This window comes from Lepisma saccharinum, chromosome 6, assembly GCF_977018435.1.
Source record: "Lepisma saccharinum chromosome 6, izLepSacc3.1, whole genome shotgun sequence".
NCBI classification, from domain to species: Eukaryota; Metazoa; Arthropoda; class Insecta; order Zygentoma; family Lepismatidae; genus Lepisma; species Lepisma saccharinum.
Genome location: NC_139234.1, coordinates 54,463,075 through 54,478,884, shown reverse-complemented (window position 1 = coordinate 54,478,884; position 15,810 = coordinate 54,463,075). Strand labels below are relative to the sequence as shown.

Below are 15,810 nucleotides of genomic sequence, written 5' to 3'. Positions count from 1 at the left end.
AATACGTGTCTGTGCAAAAGATTGCAGCTTAACAAAGGAAGTTATGTGACTTTTGGATTTTTCATGTTTGGCACAAGCGTTGCAAAGATTACAGTATCCACCACGCGTCCATACATTCTTTTCAGCCCCGAAAAGTAAGCACGGCCAACAAAATAGCAAAGTTGACTTTCTGTCAACCATGGTGTTTTGTCATAATTTGCTTGCGAAAATGCCTCACATATTCCCGATCTTTGTCTTTGTGTGTAGAAATAAGTTCAATCGATGACACTGGCCTACCTGTATTAACAATTTGCAACTTCTCCTGAAAAGATCTTGTTCCAAAAGGTTTCACCAGCAAATATTGTATCACATCCATTACCCTTTAACACAGCACTATCACGACAAACACTAACACCTAAATAAATAATAAACACGAAGCACAGCACGAAGCCAACAACTACACGCATTCAGTTTCACGCGCCAAACTTCTGTTGTTGTGTTCCTGGCTCAGAATGAAATTCCCTATGAATGATAAAGAAAAATCCCTTTCCGAGCTCGAAATGACAAGTTTTAAAAGTTCAAATCATTGCAGGCAAGAGCCAGTATTTTATTTCGGGATGGGATCATCCCTTATTAGCGGCCGCCACATAAAGTTGAAACAGTGGGGGTTAGAAGTCCTGAAGATGAATATCAGATTATTACAACGTATTATGCAAGGTGTTTAATCCTGCTAATGAAGTAAAATTAATTACCACTATACACTTTTTAAATTAGATATTTGTAGGATTTCGGGGAGGGGGGTTTCAGCCCCCTGAGTCCTCCACCTAGCTACGTGCCTGATGTGTTTTTTTTGTTTTATGTTTAATTCGTTCATCTTCATCACTATTAATCTAAAGAGGTGGAATATAGCAACTTAAATTAACTAATATATATATATAAATAATTCATTTTTGATATCTCTCCCTTTAAAATAATATTCAGTTCGTGAAAGAAGTATTCTCGCTGCTTTTGAAGATTAGAGAGGAGAAACAATCACTATTTTTGTAAATACAAGGATGGGGGGAGTCAGCACATAGGTGCTTTAATTGCTTAAGCTTTGAATTTTAATTTAGTTTGCTTCATCTTCAATATTTAAGCTTTTTCCTTTTGATAAATTTATGTTCAAGTAACAGAAATCAGCAAGACAGAAGCAAATGTAAAGTGAAAATTAGTGTAGAATTGGTTTGCCCATGTTATTCAATTTTCCTGTTCTTCACTCTACCGGGTATGTTTTCCCTAGTTCAGCGGAGGGAACTGAAAAGGCTCTGAAGGTTGAGAGTGCGACCAGTGGACTCTCACAAGAAGGAGGTTACTCTGGGCACGAAATCACCGTGCCTGAGAAGCAGTGTTTCCTCCCCCTCTCTCATCGCCAACGGTTGTAAGGGAAGCGGGAGGAATGACGTCAGGGTGAGATTCCCTGAAGTCATTCCACCGGCTGGAGAAAGGTTCCCGGACATTCAGCGGCAAATGGTTGGAAGCATTCGCGCGCCGGAAGCAAAGAAATGTATGCATCGAAATTGGTTTGGAAGAATATTGCAAAGAAATGTGTGTGTGTATATATATATATATATAAATATATATATATATATATATATTTAAAAAAAAAGAAATACAGCTGGGTCAATGACCCAGTGGGTCATCTGTGATTACCTAGATGATCCAGAGTATACGCCACTGTTTGGCATTAATCCATACAATTTATTGTGTGCAATTTCCAAGTACAATTCTGTTTTTTTACACTGTTATTTGCATGAATATTTCTGCTGTGGCCCAGCAAGATAAAGTTCCTGTTGGAACTTTGAGGTGCTTCGAAAAACGGAGCAATAACCTCAGTCACAAAATACTTGTACGTTCTACTGTAATATAAAATCTAATATTCTGGCCTCTGTAATTAATTTTGCGCTTCCCCAACTTTAAATAAGTTAACAGGCAAGTAGAACGTTACATGATAAATAAATTCCAACAGATACTTCCTAATACTGCTACGACTGGTATTGGCTCAGCTGTAGCATACACAGGATTTTATCAAGGGGGGGGGGGGGTTATTTCTAAAACTTTCTCCAAATTCACATTACCATTGTTTTATTATACCTTAATTAAATAATAATACTCATAATTAATTAATAATACTTACAAATAATTAATTAGCTGAATTACTACTAATAATACTACTAACACCACTACTACAGGGAGGTTATTGCAGCATGCCACCGCTTCAGCATCGGCCGCTTGCCGGCACAGTCATGCAACAGGTGCCGGCAAATTGCGTAACAGATAGCCCGTAACAGAAACCGCTTGTTTTGTAATGTTTCCACTTTTCACAATTACAGTTACAATTACAATTGAAATAAGCACGTACCTTGTCGCACGGATGCAGGAAAAGGTGTCCTCCCAAATACAAATATTTCTGGCACCTTATTTCTGACGTCTAATCTTAGATTAGTCATCGCTACTTTATTCTCAGTTGTCGCGACAGCGCCTGCAGCTTATCGGGGGTTGGGTGAGTTGTCAGCCGCGAGATGGCGCTTCATACTGCACGTGTCGGCAGTGATGCCAACCGTAGGGACATGTCCCTACGCATAGGGACTTTTCACTAAATTTCGCCCGCGTAGGAACGTAGGGACAGATTTTGCCAAATGAGGGAAAACGTAGGTACTTTTTTCAATCTTGGTAAATTACATTTTATGAATAAGTTTATCTGGATACTTTAGCGAGGAGGAGAAAAAAGAACTAACTAACAGATCTCCATCAGAATTTTGGAACATGTTATCGGTTACCAAAAACTTTCAAGGCAAGTTCCTTTTTGAAAACATTTCCACTCTCGCGAAAATAGTGCTAACATTGCCGCATTCTAACGCGGAAACGGAAAGAATATTTTCAATGTTAAGTGATACAAAAACAAAAAAGGGAAATAAAATGGGACCAAAATTGTTAAAGAATGCAGGAAATACAGCATCACCAACCAACATCTATCTCTTCACAGCAGCAGCATGTATGACTTCAAATAACATAATCAACAGTAAACGACTCAACGTTATTCATTAGGGGTGTGCTGGATTCTTTACTTTAAAAAGTCGTTAATTCTCGACGTTTTCTGCCTTGTAAGTTTCTGGAACTTATCGAAAGTTGTAAGTTTTTATTCTAGAAATGCAAAAACAATCACTTAAAGTGAAAATGACTTGTAAAATTCGAGATTTCCAGTGCTTCGGGAAATTTCGAACATTTCCCGTCCAGAAAATTTTCCGACTTGGTCGGGAAATTGCAAATTTTTCAGTCCCGAATGTCGGGATTTTAAAAAATTACCGTCCCGATCCCATCCCGACCCAAAAAATTCTGTCCAGCACACCCCTATTATTCATTAAGGCAAGAATTTACAATACCGGACCCTTCTGTAATTTCTATGCTACGTCTTATACTCACGAAATAATTATTCGTGATTATTTATCTCAAGTTAACATGTTGGGGTGAGGGGGAAAAAATGTTCATTAACGTGTAGAAGTTGTAAAATAAGCTTTTCAATTCTCGCAATGATTCTCCGTATACAAGTATGGTAGCCATATTTGTTGATATGAACAAATTAAAATTAGTTACGCTGTCTACAGCGTTGCCACACTGTTGATTTCATACTTGGAGAGCATGGATCGTGTAAGAATGGCGGAAGAGAACAGTAAAAAAGTTGTTAATGTTGTACAGATTGTTAGGTGGAGTGTGCAGGAGGATGGCTGTGGGCTAATTAATAAACTTATGGATTTCAGTATATTGCCCAAAGAACGTGCTTACATGTGACAGCGACAATCACGATGTAGAAGAACTGATTTGATTACAGGTAAATTTGGCAACAGTACATCAATCATAAAATTGCAGGATACGAAAATGGCCTTCGATGATGAACGTTTGCCGTTAAAGTGCTACGAAAATAATATTTTTTATCGGTTCGTAATCACAATTACCGCAAAACCATTCAGGAATAGCCCCACTGACCATTCTCGGTAAGTTTAGGTTAAGTTAGGTTAGGCAAACATAGTTAAAATTTGGGCTCGAAAAAAACATGCACGGGTAGCCCAACAAACCATTGACGGATAGCCCCACGAACCATTCAGGTACGGTTAGGTTAGGTTAGGATAGGCAAACATAGTTAAAATTTGGGGTCGTAGTAATATCAGGAATGTATATTTCGTTTTTTAAGTATTGGAAACACAAAATCTTCCGGTAAATAATAAGCAATCGTGCCGATCGCGGACCACTCAATGTCACTTATTTTGCAATTTCTACACGTGACCCCCCAAATTTTAACTTCAAATTCGTGATTAGGAGGCCTCAATTAGTGAGTATGCGAAATATTACAAAAAATCGGGGAGAGGTCCTGTATTGTAAATTCGCTCCTTCATTAATTGTGGAAGCACCGAGCAGAAAGATTTGGTAAGTAAATGGGTATATTTTATCTTCTGTTTGCATGCTCATGAGGTGTTTTTTTTTAGTCACTTTACTTGGCGTAGGGACATTTGGTCAGTTGTAGGGACATTTTGACTACGTCTGTAGGGACATTGCCGAAAAATGGTTAGCAACACTGTCGGCTACCAGACAGTGAGTCTACGCTCATTCATGTTCACTTCTGTTCGCGTTTATCAGTACGCGTTTTGTTTATACTGTGTTATTGAGTTGGTGTGCTAGTGCTTTATTGTGTGTTAATTGTTATTCATTCATTACTTATGTCGTTAAACAAATATAGTCTTGAACATAGAGTTTTTATGTACGATAATTACGTGAAAACGAATTCTTGCAGAAAAGTGGTCAGGGATTACGATAGACAGGATCTCTTGAACCTAAGAAACGTGTTGTATTGCTGTTGAAGGAAGTCATTTTCAACATCTCTTATAACACAGGAGGTTAGTGATCATCATTATTATTACTTTTAAATATCATTTTACGCTTTCGGTTTGCTTTATGCGCCGGGATGCTGTCTTCCCTTTCTGTCAACTGAGGATAAAGTAGCGATGTCTAATCTAAGATTAGATGTCAGAAATAAGGTGCCGGAAATATTTGTATTTGGGAGGACACCCTTTCCTGCATCCGTGCGACAAGGTACGTGCTTATTTCAATTGTAATTGTAACTGTAATTGTGAAAAGTGGAAACATTACAAAACAAGCGGTTTCTGTTACGGGCTATCTGTTACGCAATTTGCCGGCACCTGTTGCATGACTGCGCCGGCAAGCGGCCGATGCTGAAGCGGTGGCATGCTGCAATAACCTCCCTGTACTATTAAGTAGTAGAGATCTACATAAATATAGTATTTATGGAAGTAATAGAATGAAATTACTTTCTAGTCATTCGATTTTTATCAAATTCTGGGAGCATTTTTGTTTCTTTGTTACGAAATAATTGTCTGGTCAACGAGGTGACACATTTTAAGTGTGAAGAAAATACATAAAAAACAAGAAAATATATTAAAATAAATTGAAATAATCAAAGTATGGAACTCATCCAAGAAGCTCCGGTGGTCTGGTCGGTAGAGCATCTGACAACCATGCGGGACATCCGGGTTCGATTCCCGGAATTGGTTGGAATTTTTCCGGCTTCTTCCCTGCATAAATGTCCCTGATAATTCACATCTGGATTGTCTCGCTTTTCTTACCAACAAAACATTTTGCAATAGTTAAGCTTATTGTCGTTTGAATAATTGTCTAGTCAACGAGGTGAGACATTTTAAAGAGAGACATTCAAACGTGCTGCGGTAAACAATGGGAAGGCAGACTGGTGACTGTATTCTTGTCCACCTAGCCTTTGTCTAAACATTAGCTGCTTAAATGGAACCAAGAACTTCCTTTAGTTAATTCTCATTGTTTTCCTGTAGTTTACGGTTATTACAAGCATAAGAAAACAGTTTTTCGTTGTGACGTTTCAGGAGAACACACGCTCCCTTCATGAGACATTTATTTTCATTTTGACTAAAGATACAGTTATAACAATGGATAGCAATTTTTTAAACAAAAATAATCCGTTATATAATGGATGTTGTCAATGTTGCATTGTAATATAGCAACTTAACTGTGAAAAGAAGCCGTATGTTTTATTTTTATTTCAGATAAAAAAATGTTGATCACATTATTTTTTATTTAAAATTATAAATCCCAAATATCATCAGGTAATTCAAAGTCGTCATTGTTTTCACAAAGTCTCTTGATGTTTTCTGTTGCATTAAATTTTAAAGATGGTGGCTTACTCCATTTGTGGAAAAGAAAACTCCATACTGGATCTATGTTACCATTTTCATTATTTAATTTATTCCATTTTTCTTCTGCAATGAATGAAGCTTCCCAGACATCAACTCTATGTTTCCCATAAATCTTTTTAAAACCCTTCTCTTTTTAATCAAATGCTTCTCTTCGATGATGTGAGCTGACAAACCTGTTCTTGCATTTAGATTTATAATGTCCAAATCGTGTTCGTGCCATCTTATTGCCATTTTCCTTGCTGTTTGTCCCACATAATCTTTTGAACATGAACAACTTATATTATATATTCCTGTGGTTTCCACATCTGGTAGAGAGTTTCTCATTTTGAATTCATTAAATGTACATTCCAAACTTCTTGGTGATCTAAAAACAATTTTGAAATTAAAACTTCTAAAAATTTTGGCAATTTTATGTGAGAATCCCTTGTGGAATGGAATGCACAGAAATTTCTTTTCAACAGATTTTTCATCTTGGTCTGTATTTCTCTTTTCCTTTAGTTTTCTTGCGACTTGTTTTTTGATTTGGTTTATTCTGTTAGTGTGAAAACCATTTTCTTTTGCTATATTAAAAAGCCTTTCTTCTTCATTTTTGATATCCTTATTATTAGAACATAGTCTTTGTGCTCTCATGAAAAAAATTAAAAATATAACCGTAAACTACAGGAAAATAATTCTACAATGCAAGCAATGTGTACATACAAGAAAAACTATAATTCTCATTGTTCACACAAAAAAATAAATGTTCATTGAACACTGGCATACGTAGAGGGGTGCCAGTTGGGGTTACAGCCCCTACCAAAATTTTGAGAAAATCTATTTTAAAATCCATTAAGAACTTTAAAAAATCAAAATGTGTAAATGCGAAACCTCTTTTAAAGTGAGCCCAGATTACAATTTTTGTCTTGGAATACAATTTTAATGAACTGAAAAGCTCCAAAAAATACGAAATATTTTATTATGCATCCTGCCCTCCAAAACAAAGCCGTGTGCTATCCACATTTACTATTCCAGTCCCTCCCGAAAAAGAACTCCTGCGTACGCCAGTGTATTGCACATTGTTGCATCTGAGATACAAAACAACTTTTCTCTCTTTTTAAATCATAGTTGCCCTCATATTTTATTTTCAAGAATAAATTCGTGTTAGTTTTCAAGGCATTCACTCTGAAAGATGCATGTGTTTGGAATGCTGTGCATTTCTCCGTGCTGCATGGAAATAATAATTCAAATTATTATTATTAGTTGTAGTAGTAATAGTATTGTCGCAGATCTTTGACTGTGATAAATTGGCCATTTTGAATTTTTTCCACAGAATTTTTCATAATATTTCACAAGCACCAGGGTGGGGGGGGGGGGGGGTTAAACCCCGTAATCCCTCCCTTGCATACGCCACTGCGGCTCAGCCCTTATAAGCATTAAGTTATCAGTTTTGCTTCAAAATAATCAAGAATTGTATCAGGATATTAAATTGCATGCTATGTTATCACAAAATTCAGTTGTTGTTTTTTTTACACAAAACTGGTGCACAATAAAATACTTTTTTTTGTACAATTTCCAGGATAATTGGACTCCCATGAAAGCATTGCATGGCCAGAGTGCAGGAAAAGTGTGCATAAACCAGTATCAACACCACTGGTATTGGCTGATACAGATACATCTTAGCCTTTTTTTTTTCTTCTTCTTCAGAAACTTAAAAGTTCAATCATTACAGTAGTCTGGAAAGTTATGTAAAGTACCATAAAAACCTGGAGAAGTCTGGGAATTTCCTCAGAGTCCATCCCTATGTTTCGCTTAGGTCAGAAAGTGTTAATAAGAATTATTTATTTCAGTTTACAGTTCTTACAAGCACATAAACACAATTTTTGCTGTTATGTTTTGTTTTCAAGAGAAATAATTCTACAATGCAAGCAATACATACATACATACAAGGCGAAAAAAAAGTGTTAATAAGTTTTCAGTACTGCAAAATTTCCCAGAAAAGATGAAATTATCACTTGATAACAAAAACAAATATCCCCCCCCCCCCCATTGATAATGCACAGTCAGCAGTTCGTTCATAATTTGAATGCGCTTGTGTGTACCATTGCATCACATGTGAAATACTTGCTGCTTACCACTTGTATTACTCTTGTATAAAGTGTTATTCCAATTGCAGATGATGAAGATGCAATATATCAATATGTGAAGTTCTTGGATTCGACTGGCAAGAAGGAGGAAGCCTCTGTGCAGTGGATTAGTTTCAGAAGTTCTTGCAAGAAATGGAAATGGACTTTCAAACACAGTGTTGTGCTTCAGTATATACTGGAAACCAAAACTTCAAAAGAGGATCTTTTACAAATGGATGCTCAAGCACAGGTGGCCAGTGGCCTTGATATCTGTTGTTAAAAGTAACATTCCTGTTTAAGAAAGACTTAATTTGTAAATTATATACACTTGTCCTGTTTTTGTGTTAAAAAGTATGTACAAATTATTATAACATAAGGAAGAAAATGTGCAATAACTGTCGATATCGAGTAAAGCTATTAGTATCCCATAATTGACTGACCGGTAACCTTCTATGTATGGTTGAGACATAAGTAGTCTTACATTGTTGCTAGTATTTTACCAACGTGGTATTTCTGTAAATTTAGGTTTCATAGACTAATTTCATAGACATAGAACAATTTTGTTACTTTATTTTTATCAATGTAAACGTATGTAGGTTTCAATAGGCAGCCTTTTTCTTCTGTGGCAAAACTCATTGGAACCACAAGGGGAGGTGAAGGAATCTTTCATGTTCCTTAAGAGATGTTATTTTAATTAAATACCTGGAAATGTCAATTAGTACTATATTTTGAAAAGGTATCCATTTTTATACAAGGTGCAGAGTTCTGTATTTGTCAACATGAAATTGCTATAATTCTACTTGACAGAGTTGCTAATATTTTACCAAATTAAATATAATTAGATAAAATATATGTGGACTTCTTTTCTAAATGCATGGTTCAGGTAATTCCAGAGAGATCATACAGCTTTCTTAAACCCTCTCCATCCTACTGTTAATTGAAGGGCTCGCGTGTAAAACATGGTAAGTGACATTTTGGTCATTTACGAGTTCATGAAGAAAAAAGGTTATTAGAAGCTATACTGTACATAAATTGTATGAAATGACAATTTCACTCAAATTGAAGGAAGGCACATTTTACTTTGCAACTCGAAAATTAACAAAATGTCACTTACCATATTTTACACAATGCTCAATTCTGAACTTTGTTCCTAGTCATTCAGTGGTTCTTGCACTAGGATAATTATTTCAGGAATGTCGTCCGCAGTTTAGTTCAGCACATCAATAAGATTCCTTTCAGCACCAGGAAACCTTTTGCATTGTCATTTTTGTTGGTGTCAACTGTGACACCCTATATGGTTAATTAACATTATTCCAGGTAATATGGAAAATTTGGTATATTGTAAATGATCCAAAAAACACAGGTAAATTGCTCCTTCAAGAATATTTTGATTGTGAGAAACTAATAGTTTTTACATTGAAAATGGAGAATATATTCAAGGGTATTTTGGTTTGTGCTTCAAAGTTACAATAACATTTTTTTCACGTAAAATATGCAAAAACATCCACTACTGTGATCATTGTCTTTTTTCACACTTGCTTGAATGTCCTTGCATATGGGTTCTCCTTGAGGATTCCAATACATTGCCATTCCCTGTTATTTTCAGTTTCAATTGGGCATTCTTCTTCACAGATCTCTCTTTTTATGATGGGCCACAAACATTAATTTACGAGGGGTTCTCAGTGTACAAAGACCGAGAATGTATTGTATATTAATTCAAGAAATAAAATATATTTACAGAAAGTGTTTTGGTGATTTTAATGTAGTCATCAAACTACTTAAATTTTGTGTAGACTGACCATTCTCTAATTAGTGGTAATGTAGGTGGCAAAATATTAATAGCGCCCCTAAATTATTTCAAATATTGGTCTGATATAAAAACATGTGATTAAAAAAAAAATTAAGCAACAAATTGGTGATTCTAGTTCCTCGTTTCAGATGTCAGAATACTGTACTTAGAAAGATTTTTAATTTTAACCAACATAATCTTTGGATGTGGAGTAAGAAATTCTAAGTTTAAGCTGGGTTTTGGACATACTTGCTGGTATCCATGCATGCAGTATGCGAGGGGTGATATATGTCAGTAAATTTGTGCAGCTGCGAGTAATTATGTTGCTTTACTTTGTGTGTGTTTTAACAGATGGAATGGTGAACTCTGAATTGCATGAAACAAAGTAAACAAGTAAATTGGCAAAAATGTTTGTTCTGTCAACTGTTCATTCCTAAACAGTTCTGCATTGTTTCATGTAATCACCCCTCATTCTCATTATCACAATTAGCTAAGTGGCATCAAAGCTGCTCTAAATAACAAAAATATAAACAAATTGAAACACAAAATATAACCTTTTCAAACACCAATATTCCAGCAGTTTTACACTATTTTCAGAGGAATAGCAGGATCATGGAAGCACAAATTAGTTGTCTTTTCTGTAGAAATCTGAAGTGTATCATGTTTATGTAGTGTCACAAACTTTATTTATCATATGGATATTTGTGTTGTATGGAAGAAAGCAAAGAATAAAGCAAGCTTTTGGATTAATTTTTCGAGACTTGTTCTTGCACCTGATGCATTTCTTTGTGTGTAGCACTGAGCAGACTGACCATCATCCAGTGCATAAAAATTGTATGCTATTAAGTTTATGGTAGTTTTGAATAAAATTGTGAATTTGCTTACCATATGTATATAGTTTTATAGCTATTGATACGATACCGAAGAAAGCTATGCAAACCTAGTGCAAAAATTCAAAAAATAACTTTCACTTTTATCATAGTTTTAATTGATTTTGGTTTGTATGTTTATAATAAGGTAAGTGAAAGGGAATTTTGAGAATTTTTCTTTAGATCTACCTAAAGGTATGGGGATTAAATTATGAGGAGTTAGTAAATACAAAATTGGCATGACTTTTGCTCCACTAGATCCCATAGCAGGGCTAAAATAGATCAAAATTGCAGTTATTCACAAAGAACACTGTACACAACACAAAAAAGCAAAATGGTTATGCATAATGCAGAGCAGAGCATTAGAGAGAGAGAGAGAGAGAGAGAGATGACCAAAACGTGGGAAAGATTGGGAAAACTGAAAAAAGTGGAATGTTGTCTTGGAAAACTGAACACTGGCTTTACATTATTCTGAATTTTGCACTTTGTGAAAATCATTGCTCTAAAAAGCAAAAGTTCAATTAACAATTAAGTACAAATAAACCTTAAAAGTACTTGTAGAATAGGAAAAATGTATTTTAAAACTGTTCCAACATAGAAAATAAATCGTGAAAACCACCATTTCTAATTAGAAAATTTGTATACCCAATTAATTAAAGTAGCCTGAGTATTAAGTCCCTTACAAGAACTTTGAATTATACCAAAAATAAAATGAGAACTAATAAAACTGCTCTCTACTGCTGGAAAAATGAACTAACGTTAGATTGCTGAAAGATTCAATTTGTAAATATGGCTCCCCTCAGATTGATGAAGGGGAAAAAGTAGAAATTTTTCTTGTGGACAAATTGATTTTCCAAAAAGGCTGCTCAATTCTGCTGAAGGAAAACTTTCACTGAGTTGGCCACACACACACTTGGGGGAAAAACAATCTCACATGTATGCCCCCTGGTGCCAATAACATGAACTAATTCAAGGATGACAGAGGTCAAATCAAGGACTTTGAAGGTCAAAGCAGTAAAATGGGGCAAATTAGGGGGAAATCGCAAAAATTGCAATTTTCATGGAATTTTGGCGATGACCTTGAAATTGGTTGCCTAACCTACAGGTTCCACCCCTCTGTAGAATGAACTCTTCCAGTTAATTGCTCAACGTGCTGGTTGCATACATGCAAGGAGCAGTTTCTTTCCCTCTTTAGAATGGACTCTTCCAGACAATTACACAATGTGCTGGTTGCCCACCCTCAAGGATCAGTTTCCTTTAGAATAGACACTTCCAGTGTCCTCCCCTCTTTAGAATGCACTCTTCCAGTCGATTACACAATAGGCTGGTTGCCTCTCATTAGAGGGGTTGATGATATTTTCCCTCCCTCAGAACAAACTGTCTGGCAGATTCCATTTTCACAATTGGGGAGGGGTGCTAGAAAAATATGGCATAGATAGCTAGTTCATTTTTATAAGAGCAGATGGCAGCACATTTGAAAAGTGTATTTTAGAACAATTATTGGAAATCAGTGCGTTCCTTTAAAGAGCTTACTTCATTTAGTTCACTTGTAAAAGGACAGATGACGGCATGTTGCATTTAGCATCCAATAAGAGGGGTACATTTTAAATTATATCAAGCCCCTCCATATATTTTTTTAAACCAATTGCAATCTGTCCTGGTATTCAAAACTTTTTTTTTAAAAAAAAATAGGATTCCTCTTCTAGTTTAGCGAACTATGATGTGGAACTTTACTTCATTTTAAACATCAATTCAAATAAATTTTAACCAGTGTCAAATGTTGAGTTGTTAATATTCAATTTATTGCATTCTTAGAAGTTAATTACAGTAGTTCAATACTTATGCTTGCAGCAAATTTTGATATTTTATACTCCCAAAAACTTCCTTATCTTTGATAAAATTTTAAAAGCGTTTCAACAAAATGTTTCTTTTTGGTTAAAAAGGTATCTCCTAAAAATAACACAAAACTGAAATATTTCTTTTAATCTAAGGTATGTAATCATTCATTATCACCTGCAAATTCTGACTCTCCTTTTAACCTCAGACAGGCTGGGGTAAAATATTGAAGATAAAGATATAAAAAATATGGAAGTTTTGAAGTATTCTGTAATGGTGATAGACTAAAAAAAAAAAAAAAAAAAGTAAACCAATATTTTCTGTAATGACTTTTATTATCCAAGGTTTACATTACTTAGATGTGACTGGATTCTGGAAAAGTTCTGCTTCACTTTAAGAACAAAGTATCATTTGACAAATTTTGTATTCGAGTTGAAGACCCCTTCTGTGTTGTGACATTGAAGGGAAGTACTTCCAAAAAGAAACTTTAAAAAGACAAGTAAGGTAATTTTTTTCCAAGGGGGGCAAAGGAGGCATTATTTTCCCCCATAATAGTGATGCCCTTAAAAAACCGTTTGTCTGAAATTATCATGTTCCTTCAACACACTTATGGTAATTAACAAATTACTGTGCCAAATGAAATTATGTGAAATATATATACTTTTTAGGTGGACATTTATTTTTCAGGGGGGGGGGTTAGCTTTCCCTTCCGGATGTCCATGAAAGGACATTTGCTGCACAGGAAAGGTAAATTTGAATCAGGCTTTAAAAGGATAAAATAAAAAGGCGAATTTTTAAAAATCATAAAGATGCTTTCAAAAAAGGTTTGATAGCTTTAAATACTGTTCAACAATGCATGAAATGGGCAAAACACTTAATCTCAGGGTTTCATACTTTTGGCTTCTCTGCTAGCAAGGTTCTATTTTCGTAGAGTACTAACATCATGTGACAACAATGAATATGTAGTGCACAACTGCGTACAAACATAATACAATACATTTTTTAGGTGCTTATAGTGCTGAAAACCAAGCCTCAACTAATAAACAAGTTATTTTACCATGATGTTCTCTAAAAACTCAAATTTTGTCGGTGGTTTATGGCAAAACCCTCTAGCAGAATTTTTACTAGAAATACAAATTGTCAAAATGTAGGGAACTTGTGGATATAGTTTGCACAGGGCCTCACACAGCCATGGAACAACACTTGAACTTAAAATATGCAGTGGTATCTTATTAAATTGAAATAATTTCTGATGGTGCATTGGTATCAGCTGTCTTATTACTAGACCTCAGATTTTTCTAAAAAGTGTTTTTAGGTTCCTAAAATTGGTTCTAAAAATCTTGTTAGGCTCGAAAAATCCTGAAGTAGGTTAAAAAAACAACTTAAAATAGTTCAGAATTCCTGAAAATGCTGATTTAGTCACCGGCAATGAAAATGGAACACCTATATCCTGAAATACACACTATCTTGCATAACATTATGTGCGTTTCCTAACCCTACGGCAATTGCAGAACTTGCCATTCGAAATTTGACATTAAAATCCACTCTTCGCCGTATAGTTAGGCAACAATCTTTTTTCATGTTATCCACAGTCAAACTAAGCAATTTTGCCTGTGAGGATCATCTTGTATACCGAAAATAATATTTCAACAAAAACATGGTCAGTGGTGCAAACTTCAATGCTGAAATGTTAGTTTGCAAGGCGTGAATACCACAAAGCACCGAAGTGACGCGAAAGTGAGCAAGACCACACACATGAGACAACTTTGGATTGTACAGGTAACAGTGGCACCAGACATTTTGCTTTGTTTAGAGCTCTGAAAAATCACCATGGACTTGGAGGAAGGGAAATCAACAGAGAGTATGTTTCAAACACGTTTGTCATTGAATTTTTTCGTGACCAAACAAAGCAAATGTTTGTGACAAAATAATCCTGTAAAACCTTTAAAAATATATAAAAACCTAAAAAAGGTTTGATTTAGGTGCATAAACCTAAAATAGGTTCTAACAAGGAAAATAGGTTTTTTTAAGCACTATAAAAGTTCATCAGTTGTTGCCTTTTTTAACGAAATGCTGACATAACTTATTATTTCTTACCTGCAAAGGAAAAATAGGTTAAAAACCTAAAATCCATGGTTTACTTATTACAAAGGAGAATCCTGTATACAATTTCCTACTAAAAATGTAGCTGCACCTTCATTTACAATTTTCCCACACGAAGGCCATTGAGAATCACATAAGAGAGATTCAAATTCATTTCAACAACAGATTATCATCTAAAAACCTACCTTTGCCATATGTTGGTGTTCTTATAGTGTAACGCGTGACTTGTTTCCAATATGTTGAACTTACCAACAATAGTTTATGGGAAGCGTGCAGTCGGAACAAAGATGTTAACAGTCAACAAGTTATTACGAAAACCAAGACAAACATGCGCAATCATAGGTTTTATGCTTCGTTCTTACGGTGCAGGCAGTCGCCTGCATAGTCTGCCTTTTACCTACCCACTGCCGGCGAGGACAGGTATACCTGCTCGCCTGCCCACGGCAACGAGTCGACTTGCGTCTTTACCCAGGTTCTTGGTCTTCAAGGTGCTCTGCACTTACAAGGTAACTGGGCATTCAACAAGACCCGGGCACCTGCAAAACCTGCTGGAAGGAAACAGCCCTCCGGCAGCATGTCGCTCCAGGTGTTTCATCACCACGTGGACGGCTGCAGCCAGTGTTGTCTACTTACGTAGCTCCTAAATCCTATGAAGTCCTAGGAGGAGTTCTCTCCTCCAAGGAGAATTTATATACTTAGCGATTTCAGTTCAGCGTAAGCAGTTTTTATCTTATTGCCAGGAAATGCACGCAATATTACAGCTTCATTTATCTAAATGAATGATCGAGCAAACAAAAATCTCCTCACTGAAAACTAATTGTTTTTCATTGCATGGTGCCTTAACCAGGCACGCAGTGGCG

At 35.6% G+C, this 15,810-nt stretch overlaps 1 protein-coding gene across 3 annotated transcripts in view; it reads left to right on the top strand.

The window, feature by feature from the left end:
• Positions 1-10,871, top strand: part of LOC145988767 (uncharacterized) — a 58,615-nt gene extending 47,744 nt beyond the window's left edge. For 2 of the 3 annotated variants that reach the window (XM_083123943.1, XM_083123942.1), the window contains exon 9: positions 8,404-10,871. In XM_083123943.1, the coding sequence (XP_082980069.1) occupies positions 8,404-8,633 (230 nt within the window). In that variant the 3' untranslated portion in view covers positions 8,634-10,871. Of the gene's footprint in view, positions 1-1,258; positions 1,312-8,403 lie in introns of those variants that run through there. The other variant, XM_083123944.1, reaches the window with a different exon arrangement.
• The last annotated feature ends 4,939 nt before the right edge of the window (positions 10,872-15,810 follow it).